This window comes from Brienomyrus brachyistius, chromosome 5, assembly GCF_023856365.1.
Source record: "Brienomyrus brachyistius isolate T26 chromosome 5, BBRACH_0.4, whole genome shotgun sequence".
Classification (NCBI taxonomy): Eukaryota; Metazoa; Chordata; class Actinopteri; order Osteoglossiformes; family Mormyridae; genus Brienomyrus; species Brienomyrus brachyistius.
Window position 1 is genome coordinate 10,331,162 of NC_064537.1, and position 21,920 is coordinate 10,353,081.

Consider the following 21,920-nt stretch of genomic DNA (forward strand, 5'->3'; position numbering starts at 1 on the left):
TTAGGCTCTTGGCCAGTCAACCTGTCTCCGCTAGTTGCATCCCATCCTTGTAAACTCCTATCCCCAGGTTAAACAATACTATGCAATTAAGCAAATCACACCATTCCCCATTTCGTCATATATTTGGTCCATTAATCTATTTCTTTACAACACATTCATTATACCGTATGATCCTTGAAATCGATAAATGCAGCAAACACATAAAAACACAAGCCTCTTCGTCTCCATTCGATATTTCTGACTTTGCTGTTATCTTCCTCTGTAGCACTGAGCTGCCTGCGTAGTTTGAGCCATTCGTTCAGCAAAGGAGCTTCAAGTTATCTTCACGGTTTCAGCTCCTGGTTTCTGGGTTATAGCACAAGACACACACACAAACGTTCCTCTTGCCTCAGGCCCAAGACACTGACAACAATCGCACTATGCACTTCTCCCAGGTCCTACTGGAACATTTCTTCCACAAGATATATATATATATACTACAAAAGTAATCCCAGAATTTTGTAATAATTTGTTGGTTAGTTTTTTCTTTTTGGGGGTGGCAGGGTGGATAACATTCTTATCTCACACCACCAATTCTGTTTTGAACCTGGAAGCAGCCTGCCGTGCAGTGTAGCCTTCTGCCAGCGGAACCAGGATTAAACCAGGATTTAAAAAATACAGTCTCTTATTTTTTTCCAGAGATGTATATATACACACGCACACACACATGTTTGTAATTATATCATTGTGGGGACTCTCCATTCATTTATATGGGCAAAACCCTCATCCCAACATAACAACCTTAACCCCTACCCAGCCCAAAACTTAATTATAAGTAAAGAAAGTTCAAGACGGGGGCGGCATGGTGGTGCAGTGGTTGGCACTGCTGCCTCACACCTCTGGGACCCGGGTTCGAGTCTCCGCCTGGGTCACATGTGTGTGGAGTTTGCATGTTCTCCCCATGTTGTCGTGGGGTTTCCTCCGGGTACTCCGGTTTCCCCCCACAGTCCAAAAACATGCTGAGGCTAATTGGCGTCGCTGAATTGCCCATAGGTGTGCATGTGTGACTGGTGTGTGAGTGCGCCCTGCGATGGGCTGGGTTGTTCCCTGCCTCGTGCCCATTGCTTCCGGGATAGGCTCCGGACCCCCCGCGACCCAATAGGATAAGCGGTTTGGGAAATGGATGGAAAGTTCAAGACTTTTGGCATTTTTAGTTCTCTGATTGCATTCACAGATCTTTGTGGGGACCTGAAAAATGGTCCCCACAACGTCAAAATAGCAGGTTTTTATTACATTGTGGGAAACATTTGGTCCCCAAAATGTAATATAAACGTAATCCACACACACACACACTCAACCAGACCAAAGTGTTTCTTATGATCAAAGTCTGGATGCGTAAAACCTGGAGAAATGGTACATTGGGAGTACAGCGGGAGGGGGGCTGGATCAGATTAATCGGATTTGCTGGCAGGTATGTATCCCGGCTGGGGTTATGGATATACATGCACACATATCTGCACCATATGCTTGGAATCACTTGTGTCTCCGGCTGGCTATACAAAAAACCACCAGCAGAGGTCACTTCGGACTCACAAAAATAGTGGTGACCACCCACTACGATTTTTACGGTACCGTATACCACTTATATACACATCTGAATTTACACCAGACGGCGCTGGACTGGGATTAAAAATTGTCCCTGGACTTTTTTTCCGACAGGCCCGCCACACATGCATACCCACGATAGATTCTGTCAGCCGATAAACCTACTGGCCTTTTTGGGAAATTCTCAGTATAGCAGATGGCTAGTCCAGGCATCCGGCCAGAGTGTTCGCCTATAGCGGATGAGTGGCTGGTTATTATTATCATTATTATTATTTCTGTTGTGGTTTTGTTGTTGTTGTTTTTTTAAGAACGATCATTTATTTTAAGAACAACCGTAAATGTTTCCGTTTGCTACACAGTGTTCTTTTGTTAGTGAAAGTTAATTTCCCCACTGTTTTTATTATGCGCTCGTGTCACCCTTATATTCTAAACCGGGCGGTTAGTGGACTGTGTGATATATTTGATGTATATATTTGATGTATTGTGTTTTGTGGTTTAAATGTGAACGAGATCTCAAAAGTTTGAAGCTTGAAATAATGACCAATGGAGAAATATTTATAATCAAGATTTATAATGCTGATTTTAATGGGACTCATAATTCTTAAATATATATTATTTTTGTAGGTGGCATGTGTAATACTGTCCATGCTGAAATGCGGCTATTATTTCAGCTGTAGCTAATTTTTGTAATATGTAAATAAACCTGCTTGCGCCGTGATCTTTTGCCTTCCAGGTGGCACGTTGGCCCTGTCGGTAGGACTCTTGCTTCGTACCTCCATGCCTGTTGATTTAAAGCTCACTCTTGGCCCATGTGTGAAGTTTCCTGGGTTCCCAGGTCCCCATGAAGATCTGTGAATGCAATCAAAAACCTAAAAATGCCAAAAGTCTGTGTTTGGTTACTTATGGCGAAGGTGAGGGCTGGGTAGGGGTTAAAGTCGTTATGCTGGGATGAGGGTTCTGCCCATAGAAATGAAAGGAGAGTCCCCACAAAGATGTAATTACAAACCTGTGTGGGTGTGTGTGAGTGTGTGTGTGTGTTTGTCCATCTGTGCCCTGCAATGGACTGGAGTCCTGCCCAGTCTGTCCCCAGCTTTGTGCCCTGTGCCTCTGGTGTACTGATGCTTTGGTGGCCCCCTCCATGACCTGTGTGCCACACGGCTGTTTTGCAGCAGAATATACTAACCGCCATTTCAGAAGAAAAAAATGGCTTTATTGGTCATTTTCATTGAGCTGGGTTGCAGAATTGTGCATCAAACCCGCTTCGGATGGCAGCACATGAAATCATGTGCGACATAGTGATGCATATGAACATTAAACTTAAAATCTTAATTTTATTTCCCAACAGCCAAAGCATCCATCCATCCATCCATCCATCCATCCATCCATCCATCCATTGTCCTCCGCTCATCCGAGGTCGGGTCGCGGGAGCAGCAGTCCCAGCAGGGAAACCCAGACTTCCCTCTCCCCTGCCACTTCATCCAGCTCCACCGGGGGAATCCCGAGGCGTTCCCAGGCCAGCCGAGAGACAGTGCCTCCAGCGTGCCCTGCGTCTTCCCCAGGGCCTCCCCCCAGCCAAAGCATGTAACATAAAAAAGGAGAATTACACACCTACCCTTTGAGAAGTACGTTGAAATCTAGAAACTCTGATCATCGCCTTTCTGCTGACCTCACCTTAGCAGTAACTCTTTCAATACCCTGTTCTCACTGCCCTTTCAGTAACACAGAATATGTCTATAGATTTACATAATTGTGTAAAAAATGTTATTAGATTCTTGAAGAATGAATAGAATCTGGATACTTCGCTCATACACAGGGGGAAATTCTCATTTCATTGATCCCATCATATTTTCCATGAGAGGCACATATACAGATGAGAGCATGCCTGGGGGTCACAGGGCAGGGCCAGCCAGTGTGCAGCATCTCTGGGACTGGGAGTCAAGGTCCTTTCTCAGTATGTTGGCCCTGGGATTTGAACCAACAACCTTCCGATCAAAGCCCTAACCTGCTGAGCCACACATTACCTCAGGAGGTCTGTCTCTGTTTTGGTGAGTATATGTGATTATGGTTTTGTATTACGGTACATGTGTTGGTTACAAAAAAATAAGGTGACGTTTACCCTGGGTTTGTTTGCACCTCTCACCTGTTTCCAGTCTAAACGTTACATGTGTTGTTTAAACACTGCATGAATAACATGCAGATAACATGATGCCTCAGCCGGTTAGCAGTGTAGCCTCGCACTTGCTTGCTGGGGTAGCCTCCTGGCTAGTCCTGATTCCGCCTTGGATAAATGGTAATGGAAGACGGATACAGGAATGGAGGGTATGTGGGGGGGGGGGGGGGAGCAGTATGATATCAATATTAACCTTGGTGGGGACACAGTTTAAATGTGAAATGGGAAAGATGTAATTTCGTCCTGTGCCATCACACAACCGCAGGAATGCTGACCTGGGAAGAAACCCATGCAGATTCCCGAGATCTCATGATCCTGACCTCATTACACGAAAACAGAAGGAGCAAAGCAGAAATGCGTAAATTCATCCTTATCTGATTTGCTTTTATGAAATTGAGTATTAAATGGAGAACTTAGGTCTAGAGTACTCAGCATATTATTAAGGGAGAAATTATATTGCAAAGGAAGGGATTTGTCAGAGGTTACATGGGGTTCGGCGTGTGGAAGCCTGGACAAGCAGGACCAGCTGGGGAAACTGAGGAGGAGAGGAATACAGGCAGACTGGTTGGCTTATATAATATCCTATGCGTTTAAGCTGAAGGAGGGGGCTTATCAAGAGGACCGCTGTTAATGCCAGATAAAGGCCTTGGGTGGGGACTTGTAACTTTAGTATATTGTGTTAATTTAAAATGGAACTTCGTTTTCCATTTGTACAAACTTGTTTTTCCGAGGTTTTTGTCTCTAGTGCCCATCCCCCCCACCACCATAGAGGACAATTTTATTTTCAATTTCCATTACAATTTCATTAGGTGGTGTTGTGTATTTCTGTTCTAGTTCAAAAATCCTTCTCGAAACCACTGCATAATCTTGCATACGCTCGGCAAGGCTTAAAAATTTTGAGGGAGTATTTAGGTTTTAAATTCATTTTCTCTTAATGGGTTTGAAATCACGCCTGATTAGAGTACATACAGCATCTGGGGCATTCTGGCATTGCAAACAGGGTGTTTTATCCTAATGCATTTCCAGACTCCAAAAGACAGACTGAGCATTTCTCACACATCCTAAAATGCAAGCATTTTATTTCATAACACCGCGAATGAGTGGGGGGGGCTCTGAAATATTTTTCAGTATTTATTTATAAATTTATAACCATTTATACCAGTTATAAATTTATTTATAAATATTTTATATATCGGACACATTGTTAACGTGTAACTTTTGAGGAGATCCGATACTGAGCATATTGCAGGCGGATTTTCTGTATTCTGTGTATTCTGCATGTTACAGTAGTTATCCTCTCTTTAGGCTGGTTATAAGTTCTGTATGTACCGGGCTTAACCAGTAGATGGCAGTACTGTCACATGACGGATGGTTAGAGATTGGATAGAGAAGTTGTATTTGTATTATTTTATCTGAATGCGTTTCCATGTTCTCACTGTTTGAGTCTATCCATCCATTTTCCAAACCGCTTATCCTACTGGGTCGCGGGGGGTCCGGAGCCTATCCCGGAAGCAATGGGCACAAGGCAGGGAACAACCCAGCCCATCGCAGGGCACACTCACACACCATTCACTCACACATGCATTCCTACGGGCAATTTAGTAACTCCAATCAGCCTCAGCATGTTTTTGGACTGTGGGGGGAAACCGGAGTACCTGGAGGAAACCCCACGACGACATGGGGAGAACATGCAAACTCCACACACATGTGACCCAGGCGGAGACTCGAACCCGGGTCCCAGAGGTGCTAACCACTGCACCACCATGCCACCCCCACTGCTTGAGTCATACAATTATATTTCCCTCCTTAGACCACATACACAGCCCCGTCTACAGCTAAAGCATTGCAGCTGTAACAGCCAGTGGTCAGTCTGTGTCAAATTGCTGTGCATTACTGTACCGCTTAATTAACTGCAGTAAAGTCCGTAATTTTATCTGCATCCCAGAGGAAACTCCATGACAATCCAGGGAAAAAATACAAACCCGACACACATGGAGCCATGATGGAGACTTAAACGCTGGTCCCAGACGTGTGAGGCACCACTGCTAACCACTGTGCCACCATGCCACCCAGTGCTAGCATTTCCCTGTTTTTGGATCAAATTGCTAGAACTTGCAGACTGAAACTCAGGTATGAAACACTCAATTAACATACACCATAAAACCCATTTGCTTATAACGAGACACAAATCAGAACATTAACCGTTTTTTACCATTTATTGAGAAAAGATTTTAACATTGATACAACCAATGAAATATTTTAATATTGCACACATTCTCAAGCCAATCAATTCATTTCGATTTATTTTTACATAGCACCTTTCACAAGTCGTCTCAAGGCCTTTTACATGGATGTGTTGGGATACATTAAACATCATTAGAGAGAGTAATAAACAATGGGGGAAAGGAAGGCAAGAAATTAAAGAAAGAAAGCTAGATGACAATGAAGGAGAGGAACCAAAAACTCCCAGGGCCAACTGGAGTCCATCAATGAGTCCGTTACCCACGTTGGCCTGTGTAGGGTGGCACTGAAGGCTGCACCATCCATACAAGTGGGAAGGCAGAGAGCATGGAACATGCATTGACACATAAATGGACAAGATTAGTAGATAAAAAATAACATGTACAGCAGCACCAGCAGCCATAGTTGGCAGCAACACATTTATAAAAATTTGGACAGAGGTGACAGGCCTTTCTGGACAGGATTTCTCACCCCTGGTTTACAGAACGTTGTTGAAAGAAGTGGTGATGCAACACAGTGGTAAACATAACCCCTTTCGCAACTTTTTTAAAATCTATTGCTGGCATCAGCCCCAGGGACAATTTGATCATTTTTCTTCCAATCTGAAGCAATATGGAACTTCCCTCACCATGTAATAAATATCGAACATACCTGGGGAGGGGGGGGGGGGGGGGGTTCTAATCGCGAATATGAGACAATTTTCGTCCTGTATGGATTCAAAACGGGACACAGCATTTCACTTTTCAGTAGGCTGCAGGACGGATGGCAACTCTATCCCAACCTTAAAAGTAAACCTTAATTAAGCCACCTCTCCATCTCTGTCCATACCAGCAGATGCACATGTCTAGATGGCCTACACAATAACATGTGCCCGCATTTTAATATATTGTGGGAACGAATTAATAAACCTGGTTACAATTTAACTAAAACGAGGGAACAAATTTGTAAAACATGCCCCCGATATGTTTCATTTTTATCTCTTCAGCTGGGAGCCGCAGTTACGTGTATGCGTATGTTATACCGTTTAATAAAGAAGTATAATGCTGAATTTTGCAACAGGTAGTTCATACTACTAGTCGCGTGTGGAGGGAGATACCATTTCTGAACAAATTCTGAAAACTTCGAAGACTCGCAACTAGGCTGCAAATAGAAAAAAGACGGTACAACAAGATAGAGGAGTTGGTTATATGCCTGGGAGGGAGGGCTGACCCGGGATCGCCAAGCCTGTCACTCTCCGGTAACCTACAGCAGCCGCTCGGCTGCTGCCTGCGCTTCGTGTACTTCAGAACCACGAAGAGCAACACGGGCACAGAGGAGCTTCCAAACAGCCCCAGGGCAATGAAGGAAATCGGCTGCGGTTGACCATTCAGTCAGCCTCCTGACGAACATGACGGACGCCTTTGATTCTGGTTAAATATATTGATCTTGCATCGATTGTGCATTGGTCTTTTTAAGGGAATGGGATTGATTTCTCGGCCAAAACATCACAAAAGGAAACGATCATCATTTTTTGCGACATTAATTATTCCGTTTACACTGAAGGTACGTTTGTCTTTCTTTTGATTTGTTTTCCTTATGAACTATATCCGGCTCACGAGGGTTATTGCGCGCGCTCAAGAAATTATTAAAAAAGTGTCATAACTAAGCAACAACTTTTCTGTTCTGCGCTTCGTTGTTTGTTTTCTCTCATTTAAAGCGTCAGAGCCAAAAAACACTTTGTGTATGTTTTTTTGTCAAAGAATGAATACGTAGGATGTAGGCATAGGCCTGTGCATGCTTTACTTAAAATCCAATGTGCGTCAAGGCGAGTGAACAGTTTTAATAATCTCAAGAAATGTAATATTTGAGAGCAACATTGCATGCAGCCATGAAAACAGAGGGGTTGCCGTAAAGTTGGGATTTCACGGATATTATAACAACTCCAACGCCTGACTGAAGGTCTCCCGTCTCTAACGGCCGCCTGTATGAGGAGAATGGAGTCCGTTAATGAGACTAGTTTTAATTTCACTGACGGAGCGGGACATGCTTACCAATATTCCTTTCCCGACGTGGACACGCTCTACAAGGACTACAAACCTCCACCCAGGGATCTAATTCAGCTGCCCAAAGCTGTACTTTACTTACTGATGGCCGCCTTGGTCGTGGTGGTGGTCGCCTACGCCATCGTTGGCCACCTGATCAAAGACCTCGCGCATGACGTCGCAGGTATTTCTACACAAACACCGAGTATCGATATTGACGTCAGACGTCACCAAGAGCTGTATTAGAACCATATTCTCAATACTACTTATATTAACTCCTGCTATTTTCGACAAATCGGATGTATTGTTTTCACCACAAATGGCCCCCGTTTTGCAAATCCATCCATCCATCCATTTTCTGTGCGCTAAGAAAACAAATCGTGCCTTTTTGTTCTAAATTATAATCAATCAAAACCCTAATAATATATGATTATTTCGTAAAACCCAGCAGTAGCACAATATTCTTTTGTAATTAACTGAAAAATTGTTTATAACTGATAACAGGTGTGACATACTGTAGTAAAAACTACTGCTAACAAACTGCAAATCGGCCTAAATATTAAGTAAAGGAAATAATGAATGAATACAATAAAAGTTGCATAGTATGAGTAAGGCCATAGTAAAAACTACAATACAATAGTGCTTTAGATAAAGGATACTGTGGCGCTGGCGTTAATTGCGTATTCTGGGCAAAGTGCTGCGAAATCAGTTGCTTTCGTAAGATCTGTTTCTTCACAGACTGTGTTCTAGGCCCCCAGGAGGAGGAATCGAAGGAGCAGAGTGATACGAGCCTGGTGAGCCCTAAGCACAAGCTCATGGCTATCCCGCCTTCGCACCCCAACGCTTTCCACGTGTGGGATCAGGATGACGTCGTGATCCCGCTGTCTCCGGAGGAGAGCCCCCCGACGAGCCCCTCGCTGCTGGCCGCCATCCCCTACATCCCCTCGTTTTTCCCCACGCATGTGACCAGCAGCCCGGCGCTCAGCCACTCGCTCCCCGTCGACAGCTAAGGATCCAGGAAGCCAGAGGAGCTACCAAAGGACAGCTAATGCAGCCCAGTTTTTAGTATTAATATGTAATTATCTGTAATTTATGATAGCGGAGGCATATCACAAGGAATCCTGCATATTTTACTGTTTTAGCATATTATCTCGTGTCAGTAGATACTTTACGACGTCTCAGCAAGGCTATAAACTTTGCCGAGTTTCCTGAATTTCAAGTAGGGTTTGAATTTTCAGAACATAAATCATTTTCTTAAGTCGCCACGGTTAGGCTGTCATTCACATCAGTATAGCTACCAGTGGTAAAAATGGCTCTAAAACGTATTATTTAGCACAAGGAGTCCTGTCTGAAACGTTGTGACTACCTGCTATGCAAGTTCCACTTACTGTGTACGATGGGAACGACGGCCGTCACTTCTCCGTTTTTCCTTGATATGTGCCAAATAGTACGCTGAAATGTACCCTGAAATGTAGCGCGATGATTACTAAGCATGTGTACTTTGCATGCGAAACTCGCTGAACGTAATGGTCAGAGTTTGGAGGATTTTTATGCTCTGCAATAAAGTGGAATCGTTAACAGATGTGTCAAATGTTCACTATAAATCAGTGTATGATTTATTTGATCATGTTTAACTATTTAAAAACTTCGTGGACAATCAGCTACTTCATATAGGTGGCTTTGATGAGAGTGGAGGCTGTACAGTGCAAGCTATTGTCTTGCCTTATATGTCGTCATTACTGTGCGGTCTTTGTATGAATACAAACACAAAAACAGACCATGTGTATGTGACAGTTTCACTCCCAGGTCACTGTCTAAATTCTTGAATATACACACACATACACAAACTGCCTTCATATGCATGCATGGTTTCCATATATATTCTTGTTATGAAACTAGGATTTCAGCATGAAACAGATTGGACTGAATAGGATATTATTTGACATGCTCTGGATTTTGAGCAGCATATCTGATTCGGTTGTTTTTTTATGCTGCATCAGTCAATAAGCTAAAACGCTTAGAGGAACTTATTTGTGAAATAAAGTATTTGCTTTGAGCAGAAAGATAGTGATGAAGGATTACACCGGCAAGCAAATTCATGCAGACTGTTTGTATATCCGAGAGACTTTCACTGAGCATCGTAAATGTTCTATGCCTCGCATTTACCTAAATTTGAGACAAAATATACAGTAATGTATAAGATCGAGTCCCAGTAAGTGTAGTCATGATGAATACCAAGCATTCTACGCTGCAACATCTCGGCATGAATACTGACTTGACCTGAGTGCCAGTTGTGCAACGGTGACAAAAAGGAAGGAGAAAAGATTATCACTGTTAGGGAGTTTTTGAGTGAGCCTGATAGATTCCCCAATAAACACATGTTATCATTTCTGCTTTAAAAAGCTATTTAAAGAAGATTTTAATGGAGGTTACAGCTTGGGGATGAATAGAGATGTTGGGGGTGATTTATTTGTTCTAACCCTCTTAACTTTGAAAGCTGGCTGTTCACAATCCTGCCCCCCCCCCCCCCCCCCACACACACACACACACACACACACCCCACCTGTTCTCTGGACTTAAGAGCAATTAACAAATGGTAATCCCTCTACCAGCATGGGCTACACTACACACCACAGTTTGCGTCCTTCATATATCTATTAGCCAAACAGGAAGCGCTCCAATTACTGCTGTGGTAAGAATGCCTTTGGATACATTGATACACCTACAGCACCCAGCTGGCTTTCAGATGGAGTGATTTTATTTTTCTACTCAAGTATATATTTAGTAAGCATACATAAACAGAAATAATATTGCACATTAATGCATTTGCAATTTCTTAACATGAAACATTGAACGTATGTTTCTGCAAAGTATTGGTAGCAATCCACCGGTGGAAGGGCATCACCATCTGGGATGGAACTAAACGGGACAGGAAACATGCATACGTGACCAGCGGATTACAGCTACTTTGCGATTGGCTGCTTTGGTTTTAACTCCCTGTACCAATGGGATTATCCTACAAGTGTCTCTCAGTGATAACTTGGCCGTGGTCACTGAGGCTGCCACGGGGCACTAGAACGACTGGGGAGCAGGACACAGCGAAAAGCAATGTGTTAAAAGTGACATGGGGGGGGGGGGGGGGGCATGGACATGGGGGGGGGCGGGGGGGGGGCATGGACAAAGGAGACTCCATTCCTTTATAGCCTTTAATGCCTGGGATGGCTGAAAGCCTGAGGAGAAGTAGACCAGCCCACAGTGCAGAGAATGGCAGGTGGGTGGTAGGTTAGGTGAGATCCAATCAGCTCCACATGGTTTGGACTGACAGTGGCTTTGCAGGCCTCAGACACAGGAGCACATGCAGGGGTGAGTGACATGTGACTGTCTGCCAAGAACAAAGTCAACACAAACTCCCACTACTGCACCAGAGCAGATCATATACAGCTTTTGGTCTCTTCTCAACATTTTTACCTCATTTTGTTTAAAATTGTCTACTTTCTGTATAGTGCAATACAAATGATTTATTTTATAGGTTGGAAAAATTGTAATAGTTTAATTGTAATAGTCTTTCCTGTCCTCTCATTTAATTAAAGATAAGTAGCAAATGAAACACATGTCACACCCCTGACCAAGAAAGAGTGATCATACTGGCATTATTTTGCTAGCAGATCCCATCGGTGGGTCTTGATGGTGACAATCCCTAACAGAGCAGGATTCCTGTGCCTCGCCCCCCACCACCACCACTTCTCCACCCCATATTTGGTTGCGGAGATTTTCATGTCCATCCTGCCAATCCAGACCAGCCAATCAACTCGTTATAGCACACAGAAGCACACGCTTCTCCGTCTCATTGGTCAGTTCAGTCCTCGTATCGTGATGGTGCTGCTGCATCACATTCACCACGGTTACCCTTTTCCATCAGATCCCAGCTTCCTCCATCATGCCACATTGCTGATGTCACCGACCTGCAGCAGCCCCCAGACAGACACAACTGCAGTTTCCAGTTTCCATGGCAACATTAAAGCTTAATTGGAATGAACCATCTTGTAGAGCATATTCTTCAAAACAGGAGTCAGCCCTTTGGGAGAGGAGGCTCGCGAAACCTTTAAACGTAGGTCTTTAAGTGCCTGTTGTCAGAGGTGCTGTGTGAAATAATGATTTAAAATGATCTGCCAAAGCCCATCCTCTGCAATTCCATCCTTAACTTGCTTGGATGTGCATTAAATGGATGTTAAAATGCGGTCAAAGTCCGCTGTCTGTTGGCAACCTTCCACTTGAGAAGCAGGCACACTCTGCCTTGCCATGACGTCACTGCTGCATCAGGTCATGAACAAATCAGAATGATGCTTCCTGACATTTTCATTACCTAGATTCCTGTCAATTACTGATGGGAGAAATTATCCATTGAAGCTCATTGTGACTGACATCACACAACAATCTCACCCACTGTGGACTTCGCTGCTATTATTGTCTAATATGGTGTCTGTGTCACATGGATCTTCATCCACCAACTAATTCATGTCAGTCATACTGGGGATTAGAAATAACTGAAAGACGAACTGGATTCATTCAGTAACGGAGCTTTCAGCTCTGAAACGACAATGTGCGTAAAAACTAATTCACCTGTTTTTTCATTAATGCAGTGCCTCCTGACGAGTTGTCATGGTTCCTTGGTGTAATTAGGAATTGTTGGTAAATCACCAAAACTGAATTAGATACTAAAAACATATGTGAAGTACAGCAGAAATCTATTGTAACCAGTTTTAATTATCTAACACAGGGGTCTCCAACTCTGGTCCTGGGGAGCTACTATCCAGTTGGTTTTTTATCGTACCTGCCTTCTGATGAACCTCAGATAAATACCAGGAAGATATGAGGCTCATCAGAAGACAGGTGGGATAAAAAATCAACTGGATAGTATCTCCCCAGGACTTGGGACCTTTGCCATAATAAAGAGATTATAAAGTCAACTAGTGCCCTCTGCTGGTTTCAAAGCTACAGTACTGCAGAAAATAGAAATATAGTTAGGGAATGGAATGTTTGCGTCGCGTTTTTTGATTTATGCTATATTTTATTTATGTAAATCAGCACACACTTTTATCCAAAGTGATGAATAATTGAGCCCTATCCATGAGCCAGTTCCTGCACTAAATGGCATTAAGCGCCGCTGCTAAGGGGTTCCCAGGTGAAATCGCTCTGCTCACACTGGATTAGCACCAGCGATGCCTGATTACAGGAGCAGTATCCTAACCCACTGAGCCACATGCCCCCCCCCCCCCCCAGGTATCAAAACCTCACATCATTCCAGTTATCGGCACCCATAACACTAACCCTCCGCGCCATTTTAGGCTGCAAGCAGTTAATTGATTTTAATCTACTTCTCTCAATATTATATAAAACTCCTAGGTACACATTCGTCAGCCTGATGCCAAGCGTAACTGTAGATAAATACAGTGCCGTGTCCTTGTGGCCAACGAGGAAAAAGCTTCTCTTAGCGAGGGTGAAGTGATTCGGAAGCTGCAGTGCGGCACCTGAACATCCGTTACAGATCAGAGCTTCGGTTCCAGTGTCACACTTCTTGGTAGCAAAATAATTTAGTCGCCGTTTTGTAAAAAACTGAGTCTGAGTTCCAGCTTCCCCTCGCATGTTGGTCACAGAGCTTCCTCTTACCTCGGTCTTGTAATCACCACAAATGTTCAGAAAGATCCCATTGTACTATAAGGCAACAATGAGCAAGACAAAAGACCGATGTGGGGTATTGTTACATTATTGTTACATTACAAAGGATAAATGTCACAGGGAGGCTAGACCAGCTTAAATCTTTGTGTTAAGGAATGATTTTTTATTGTAATATAAACTGTCCCCCACACAACCTCGCAAGATTAAGGGTCTTAATATAAGTCAGTGAGCATACAGTTCAGCTCAAAGCAAGCTTCATACAAGACAATAAGACCATCTACACCGTGGGATATTCTGCTTAAGGTGCGATACCAAAGATGAGTATCAGACAATTCAAAATACAGTTTAAAACAATGCCTGAGGCATTTTATTCAGACAAAGGTTCACATTGTTTGTGGTTCATTACAAAACACTTGTCATTACAGAGGTAATGCCATATCCAGATTGAACGGATAGGGCTTAAGGCAGGGGTGTCAAACTGCAGTCCTGGGGGGCCGGAGTCCTGTGTAGCTTTAGTTCTTTCCCTGTTCCACCATAAATGATTCAGCTCAAGAGCTGTGTGGGAATTAGCACTAGGAGTTGAATCAGGTGTGTGAAATGAGGGTGAACCAAAACCCGTGCAGGGCTGCGGCCCCCCAGGACTGCAGTTTGACACCTGAGGCTTAAGGCATCAGTTTGCGTCACCTTGGAAAAATTACTTTCATTAGAGCGAAGATTAGCTAAAGGAAAGTCCTGTTGGATCCCCAACTGCGCTTGGTTTCATGCTCTAACTAAGCTTTCATCAGCAGTTTGGTCCTGTCTTTTTTAAATCACTTGGATGAAAAGAAACAAATTTTAAAAACGTCAAATTTAAAAATGTAGAAAGAAATCCATTTAAAACGTGTTCATTTATGAAATGCCGCATGTTCAGGGAACCTCCCCCTTGTGTTGAATTTAATTAATTGGGTTTATTGTAAAACAAAGCAGTAAATTGGCCACTAACCAGACTCCTACGGAAATACAAGCATCTCCTATATTAGCTACATATGAGGCGGGGAAATGTGTGCAAAGCAGGACTTTAAAGTGGGATCTTCTGAGTTAGGGGGTGGTGAAGGAGGCGTCGAGGTCCCGCCGAGGAAGAGTGGTGCGGAACAAGGAGGTCCCCCTGGCCTGGATGAAGGTGACGTCCATCTGCTTTTTGGTGACCTCCACGTGCACAAAGCCTCCAAGGGTGGACTCCTGGCCAGTGAAGAACTTCAGGGAGCCGGAGGGCACGTGGTTCCGGTGACGGGTGTCGGCCTCCATGAAGTTCCCCGCCCCGCTGACGACGTAGCCCACATCAGACTCCTTCAGGTACTGCGAAGAGAAGAGGAGGAGGTGGTGGAGGAGGAGGAGGAAGAGGAGATGCTCAGAGGCAGGACCAAGAAGGACTCACAGAAGAGGAGGAATATTCACATTCGAGCCAGAAAGTTACACAAGGACTTCGAAATTGGGAAAAAAATTCCAACCCTTCTGAACTCCACAAAAAGAGTCAAACGATTTCTGATAATTTAACGTTTGGCGTTTGTCCTCCTCGGAGCAGCGGCGCTTTAGGTTTCGCAATCAGACATCTTCCCGTTATCGTCTTGTCAGCACTGTCAGTGACCAAGTTGGTTATTTGGCAAAAATGTGTTGCAATCGTGATCAAGGAAGAAGCGGTTAGGAGGCCTGTTAAGGAAGAACGAATGTGAAATACGGTCTTATCAGCGTCAGCATTAAACCCTGGTCAGATAGTGGGAAACACTGAAGAAAGCCTGTTTTATCTGCAACACCCATGATGTTACGCATAAAACTGTCTCACGTCTGCAATATCATTTTAATTTGCCAAACCCCTTTCCCCACAAGTGCCACTGGTGAATATAGAGAGAAATTAAGAAGTTAAGAGCTATTAAAACAACCCACCATAACACACACATATATACTGGAAGGTCTCAAAATACAGGCAGTTGCACTATGCAGCTTCAACTCAAAAAGTTTAAATGCAGTACAAGGCAAAATACGGCACAGAGCAGACGTGCGTCAAAAACGAAAATGCTGACAGCATGATCACACTGTAAGGCAGACGAAACTGCAGTAAATTTCCAGCAAGTAACACAAGTGAAGCCATCTTTAGGGGGACGATTATAATCCACACATTGACCTGGAAACTAAAGATGTCCAGATCGATAAATTCTTTCGATACCAAAAGTTTCATTTTGGAGAACAACACCTGACATAAAAAATACTTAACCTAACCTAAATGTTTATGTTATTATAGGGAACAGGAAAGAAATTATCTTCAGACGGGGCCACTTATAATGGGGGGGGGGAAGGAGAAGAATTTGGCGACACCAACCTCGGCATCGGATAAAGTCAGACTGAAAAGAAAAACGAACAGTGTGGGCCATCCCGCCTGAATGTGCACATGTGCCAAGCAGCAGTGAAGCTGAATCGAGGATCTTTTTCCAAAAACAGCGCAACAAACCTGCAGGTTGTGGTCGTGACCGCAGAAGTAAGCCGTGGCCTTGTACTTGGTCAGCAGGGGGCGCAGTTTCTTCAGCAGGCACTCGGTGGGGCCGTGTTCGGAGATGGACCACACTGGGTAGTGTCCCGCCACCAGCAGGAAGTCAGCCTTGGATGCCGCCATCCTCTTCTGAAGCCACTGGAGCTGTCGGTTGGCGTCCACAGCGCTCACGGGGCCCCGGGGTTTCTGGTCCTCAAAGTCGTCCGAGTTCCCACACAGGAGCACGGTGTCCACCATCAGGATGGTGAGCGTCCGGTCGGAGCGCGGCACACGGAAGTTCAGCTCGTAGTAGTAGTACGGGAAGCGCCTGGATGGAGAGACGGAAGGAAGGCAACAGGAAACGGACAGGATGAAACACAGTGCCGAGCTGCACAAGCTCCATCCATCCATCCATCCATCCATCCATGAAGACAATTTATCCAGCACAGGGTCTAGTCAAGTAGGTCTTCAGTGTCATGTAACCATACATGGCTGAGTAGAGTACTCAGCTAAATGAAAAAGTGCTTCTCTTGTACCAAGGTGCTACGTACAAAGTCGAACACATAACCTAGAAACGGAGAGTGCAAAGTGTGCAGAAACCGTGCAACCAGTGCAGGACAGTGCAAAAGGACCGACAAGTGCAAACGTCACAGCAAAGCCAATACTGATAAGGTGCAGATTGGTTGTGAATGAAGTAGCATCTAATTACAATAAGATAGTAAATAATAAATGACAATGAGTGTGTGTGTGTGTGTGTGAGATCAGATCAGTCCCAGAGAGTTCAGTAGTCAGACATGAGAGAAGAAACCGTTCGAGTCTGACGGGAGGCACGCTCAGGGAGGAAGGATGTGGTACACAGCAGAGGACACTATACGCTTTATTTAAGGCGTGAATCTCATTTCCCATTTTCTTGTACAGATCAAAAGCCGTGCGTCGGGGCTCACCATCGGTCGGAAATGCGGCTGTATTGGATCTGAGCCTTTACGTTGCCGGCGTGGTCATGGTTGCCAGCGACAACATACCAGGGGATGTTCAGAGAGCGATCCGTGAAGACGTGCTCGAAAGTGTCCTGCCGGGAAAGTGGATAATCGCTTTTCAAAAAACAAGGTTTGACGAGTCACTTTGTAGATTAACATAAAATGGATCCCGCCGCCTTTGACGAGCATACGCTGGACCTCCTGGGATAAAAAGTTAATGAGACACACTGAGAAAAGTTGGTGCAGTGATTTCCAGTGACTGGCTTTAATTAAAGTGTTTTATCTTTAAACAAAGCTGCATGCTATAAACATTTAAGGATGTTATCAGGGAAATCAAAAAAACAATTTTCAAAAGCCAATTTAAAAGTCAAGTACGGCATGTAAAGAAAAAAAAGCCACAATGCAAACATTTAGAAATGAAAAGCAAACTGACCTAATAATTACAAATTCCATTCCTTTCGTACCACTTTATTATATAAAAAGGCCACACCCACCTGGAACCTGGGGTCGTGTACATCATCCACACCCTTGTAATAGAAGTTGTCCCCAAGCGCCAGAACAAAATCAGCACCCATCTGCTCAGCAACCCTCCCCATCTCGCGAGCCGTAGCCTTCTCGATGGGGGTGATGAAAGGTGGATAGGGCAGCCCCCCCCAGTCTCCCACCGCCAGGAAACGGATCGAGGTCCTGTTCTCTAAGAGACAAACACAATCATAATTAGAAGCAGCATCTCACCATACAATCATAGAGGGAATAACTGACACACGGTCATGCATCGTTAACAGGGACACCTTCTGAGAAATGCGTCGTTAGGCGATAGCATCATTGTGAAAACAAAGTTTAGCTAGATAAACCTAGACAGTATAGCCTACTACACACCTAGACAGTTTGGTAATATTAATAACTATAAAACATACAGTATAAAATACATAAACCAGTACTGTAGTTACCATTATAAATTATGTACTGTACATAATTGTATGTGCTATACTTCCATGCTATGACGTTACGGCGGCTACGATGTTGCTGGGAGACAGGAATTTTTCAGCTCCATTACAACATAATCTTATGAGGCCACAGTCATAAATGGTCCGCCGTTGACCAAAATGGCATCATATTTATGCATAAATATACGGTCTGCTACTAAGGAACGGAACAGCACACTGCTGTCACCTTGATCTGCGCAAGAGGGAAGGCTTCTGGCTGAAGGGGGTCAAACCAGGACCTGAATGACACTTCAGATGCGGACAGACTTACGGTTGTTATCTTCGAGGTCCATGAAGGAATTTGGGTAGCAGAAGGACATGGGAAGGAACACCAGTGCGGGGAGATAAAGCAGAGCTGCAACCATCTGTTACATACAGAAGGGAAACAGATCAACAGGCTGCCTGTCTGCAGGTATAGAAGCTGCAACAGTATGTAAATTACATATTATTACTCGGGACAATAGTTAAAATGATCAAGTGATTCAAAACCAACATAGATGAATTGAGTAAGTAGGCTAATTAGATTAGTTATCTGGGGCTTTGAGAACTGCAGTACCTGACCCACAACCAACCAAAACATTAAAAAAAGGTTACAAATAAAAACCGACGATGTTAAAGATAAAAACATGTTAACGTACTCGGCAACCTTATCACGTTCATGAGCTTTAGTGATAATTGACTTACTGTGAGTAGTTAATGATTTGCCTCTGCAGCGTTACCCTCAGTCAAATCGTTCAGCCCCCTTTGTTTTAACTTCGTGTTGACTATGTTAAACAGCTCCTCCAAGAAAGCTTTTATCAGCTCAGGGGGGAGGGGGGAGGAGGTTACAGCAAACAGTGTCCAGCCAGGAGAGCGGTACATGCCTGTGCTGACTGACTCATGCCAAAACAATGACACAGCACGCGCGTGACCCGCGGCCCTCCGCACTCCGGGCTCCTGTATCCGTTTTCGGGCTTCAACGCGAGGAAAAATCGGCTCAGTTTCCACCAGCCATTCGTCGCCCACCCCACCACCGCTCCCCCCAGACGATCGATGCTTAGGCAAACAATTACAAAGCCCAACACAAGCTTAGAATGCACAGCTGAAAATATATAATCGGTTCGACATCTGAAATCGGATCCAGCAAAACCAAAACTGGCGAATGACACAGGTGGCCAGAGACATTAAACTGAGGGAGCAACTCCCTAACTTTTCGTATTATTATATTATTTTTATTGTCATTGTTATTACTACTACTACAACAACAACAACAACAACATCTTGAGGTTTTTGTAATCATTTTGCATGACTGATCCCATCACTATTCGCAGAACACAGAATGCCCCCTTTAATACGTTTATTTTACGTATTCCAACACAGTACGGTAATACGAGTTGAGCGGCATGAGAAAATGTGATGCAGAAAAACAGAAGCGGAAGATGGAGCAGACGTTTGACGCATGATTCCCTCATAAGTTAATTTTTCCGGGAAAGATTATCTTCCACTTTGATGCAAAAAAAGTGTGGAAGAAGTTTTTGTACTAAGAAGTTGGATGGATGGCTACAGTATGTTATGTGATGGGGAGGGGGGTCATGGGCTCCGATCATGCTCTCAGGCAGGAGCGAAGTAAAAATCCGCAAACTGATCGGGGAAGATAGGGGACCACAATTTCTGTACAGATCATAACAGCAGAGCATTGTCACTGAGTAGGGATAATCCTTATTTTTAGAATTTTCAAAATATCTCACACGCTTCCCCCCAGTCCGAGTAACCAAAACAACATTTCAACCTACATCAATATATGAAACAGGCTACAGTATAACTTGATTTCTATTCATTCTTTTCGCCAAAACAAATTTACCTAGAACCGGAATAGTCCGGCTCATTCCTTCAGTTGACATGCCCGATTGTGTTTATTACACGGCGACACACAAATTTAAGGAACGTTGACTTACCTTATCGAGGATGCCGCGGAGAGATTTCCAGGTAAAAACTCAGGACTGTCCTTTAGCTATATCTTATTTATAGGGATTGTTCACAGTCATACTGACTGTTTATATATAAAAACAAAAACGTTACGAACTGTAGAGGAGAAACGGTTGCTATCTAAAAAAGTCTTTTTTATGTTGCCGGTAAAAATACATTTTAATCTCGTCCATTTCTAAAGTTTGCGTTTAGTTTTAATACTCAAAAGCCTACCCCTCTCATCAACTTAACGGTGTCTCAATGAAACAGGTCCAGTAAACGCGTTACGGTCGGCAAACTAAACCTTTAACAAAGTCAGCGCAGCCGGCGCTGATATATTCAGAAAACCGCAATCAATATATGAAATATAATTGGAAGATCGACCCGCACGCAACAGGCGTGAGACGGCGCACGGGCTGAGTGTTTGCGTCAGGAAACATGATCGTTTTCGATAGGCTGAAATTCGGTCCGATGCGACCAATCGATTCGCTCATTGGATAATCGATTATGGGGTGTAATGGGTGTTAGACTTCACGGCATTAAAGCGCCGTGCCACGCTTTTCAACCCCGGTTATACAACAAAATTTTCTTTTCTTTTTGTTACGCAAATCAAAATTCTTAAATGAGCTACCTATCAAAATTGACCTATTTCGCAAATATTTTGAGTGACACAATTAAACCTTGATGTATACGTATATTTACTGCATATGCGGCTGGTGGAAGTGACCCGTCTTAAAGGTAGACGCGTATGATTGGCCTCAGGAACATTCCTCTTAAGGGTCCAGCAGAAGTCAGCAAGCATACTGGGACTTCATTTGGCTTGATATCGTTTTTCCATATCAAATACACAGCAGGACCCGGTCTCAACATGTCCGAACATGTTTCAGTCTGTAATGTCTGGCAAGAGAGACTTACGGTACTGTGCGCCCTTACATAAAGTATTTAAATGTTCAGAAATATTGTATTAAAATGTTTGCCTAAATAATTCTTAGAAATGCCCACACGTTCTTTTAATGAAGAATTATACACTGACAATTAGCCTAAAAGGCATACCGAAAATCTGCAAAATTCATATTGCATTTCTTAAATCAGCATTAAAAAGTAAAACACCTTAATGGTTTCGAGAAAAAAAAAATCGTTGTTGGCCAGTGATGTGCGAAATTCCAGTGTTTTGAACATTTTACAGTAACAAAATTGCCCGCTCCGCAAAAGAAAAAAAAAACTTGTGCGACGTGACAATTCTGACATTCTTTGTGATCAGCATCATAAAATCTGATACGTCTAAAGTTCTAAAGGAAAAAAAAAACCTTATAAACCAAATTTTATCGATCGTAGCGCACGCGGAAAATGCATGAGCAGCTGGAGGGTCGCTCATGGTCTGAAGCAATAAAACCTTTTATCTCCCCCAATGTGAATGTTTTCTAGCAAGGTGAGCTTTTTCTCCAAATCTCACACACACGCTCGGTTGTTAGAATGGTTCGTACGAGACAAATGCTAAGGTCTGCCTGAAAAATTGCATCATATATCAAGCATAATGTTACCACTGTTCCCAACTTTCCCAGTCTCAGGGTTGGAATTTAAAGAAACTAGAAGCTTAATGTTGTCATTCTTTGCCTGGTCTGTCTAAAACAAGGAAAGGCAAAGAAAACTGTTTGGGTAAATCTTTGTAGGCTACAGTCGTGGTCACTGTCACGGTCCTCATCTGCACGAAGTATAACAGTACACTTTAAAAATGGAGAAATGCAGCTTTGTAGAAATCTTCAGTGAAGCACATTCTCACACAAGAGAGACGTTCATTATTCAAGACTAATTTGTCATTAT

At 43.6% G+C, this 21,920-nt stretch overlaps 1 protein-coding gene across 3 annotated transcripts; it reads right to left on the bottom strand.

The window, feature by feature from the left end:
• Positions 1–14,031: 14,031 nt before the first annotated feature.
• On the bottom strand, positions 14,032–20,608 carry acp5a (acid phosphatase 5a, tartrate resistant). Of its 3 annotated transcripts, XR_007397983.1 has the most exons (7): positions 18,840–20,022; positions 18,427–18,520; positions 17,664–17,863; positions 17,137–17,261; positions 16,175–16,520; positions 14,348–15,027; positions 14,032–14,178 (listed from the first exon to the last, which is right to left on the bottom strand). XR_007397983.1 is itself a non-coding variant. In XM_049013611.1 (6 exons), exons 2-6 carry the CDS (start codon positions 18,518–18,520, stop codon positions 14,770–14,772), a joined length of 1,023 nt encoding a protein of 340 aa, XP_048869568.1. In that variant the 5' UTR covers positions 20,090–20,608; the 3' UTR covers positions 14,032–14,769. The 3 variants fall into 3 exon arrangements, 2 of the variants coding, with proteins under 2 accessions (XP_048869568.1, XP_048869567.1); XM_049013611.1 differs by lacking the exon at positions 18,840–20,022 and adding an exon at positions 20,090–20,608 and having other exon boundaries at positions 14,032–15,027; XM_049013610.1 differs by having other exon boundaries at positions 14,032–15,027.
• Positions 20,609–21,920: the final 1,312 nt, after the last annotated feature.

Excerpts from the sequence above, each read along its gene's own strand:
- acp5a (XM_049013611.1), bottom strand. The coding sequence starts at position 18,520 with ATGGTTGCAGCTCTGCTTTATCTCCCCGCACTGGTGTTCCTTCCCATG. Across the intron at positions 17,864-18,426 it reads GGACCTCGAAGATAACAACC|AGAACAGGACCTCGATCCGT; the intron begins GTAAGTCTGTCC and ends TTTGTCTCTTAG. Across the intron at positions 16,521-17,136 it reads AGCCGCATTTCCGACCGATG|GCGCTTCCCGTACTACTACT; the intron begins GTGAGCCCCGAC and ends CTCTCCATCCAG.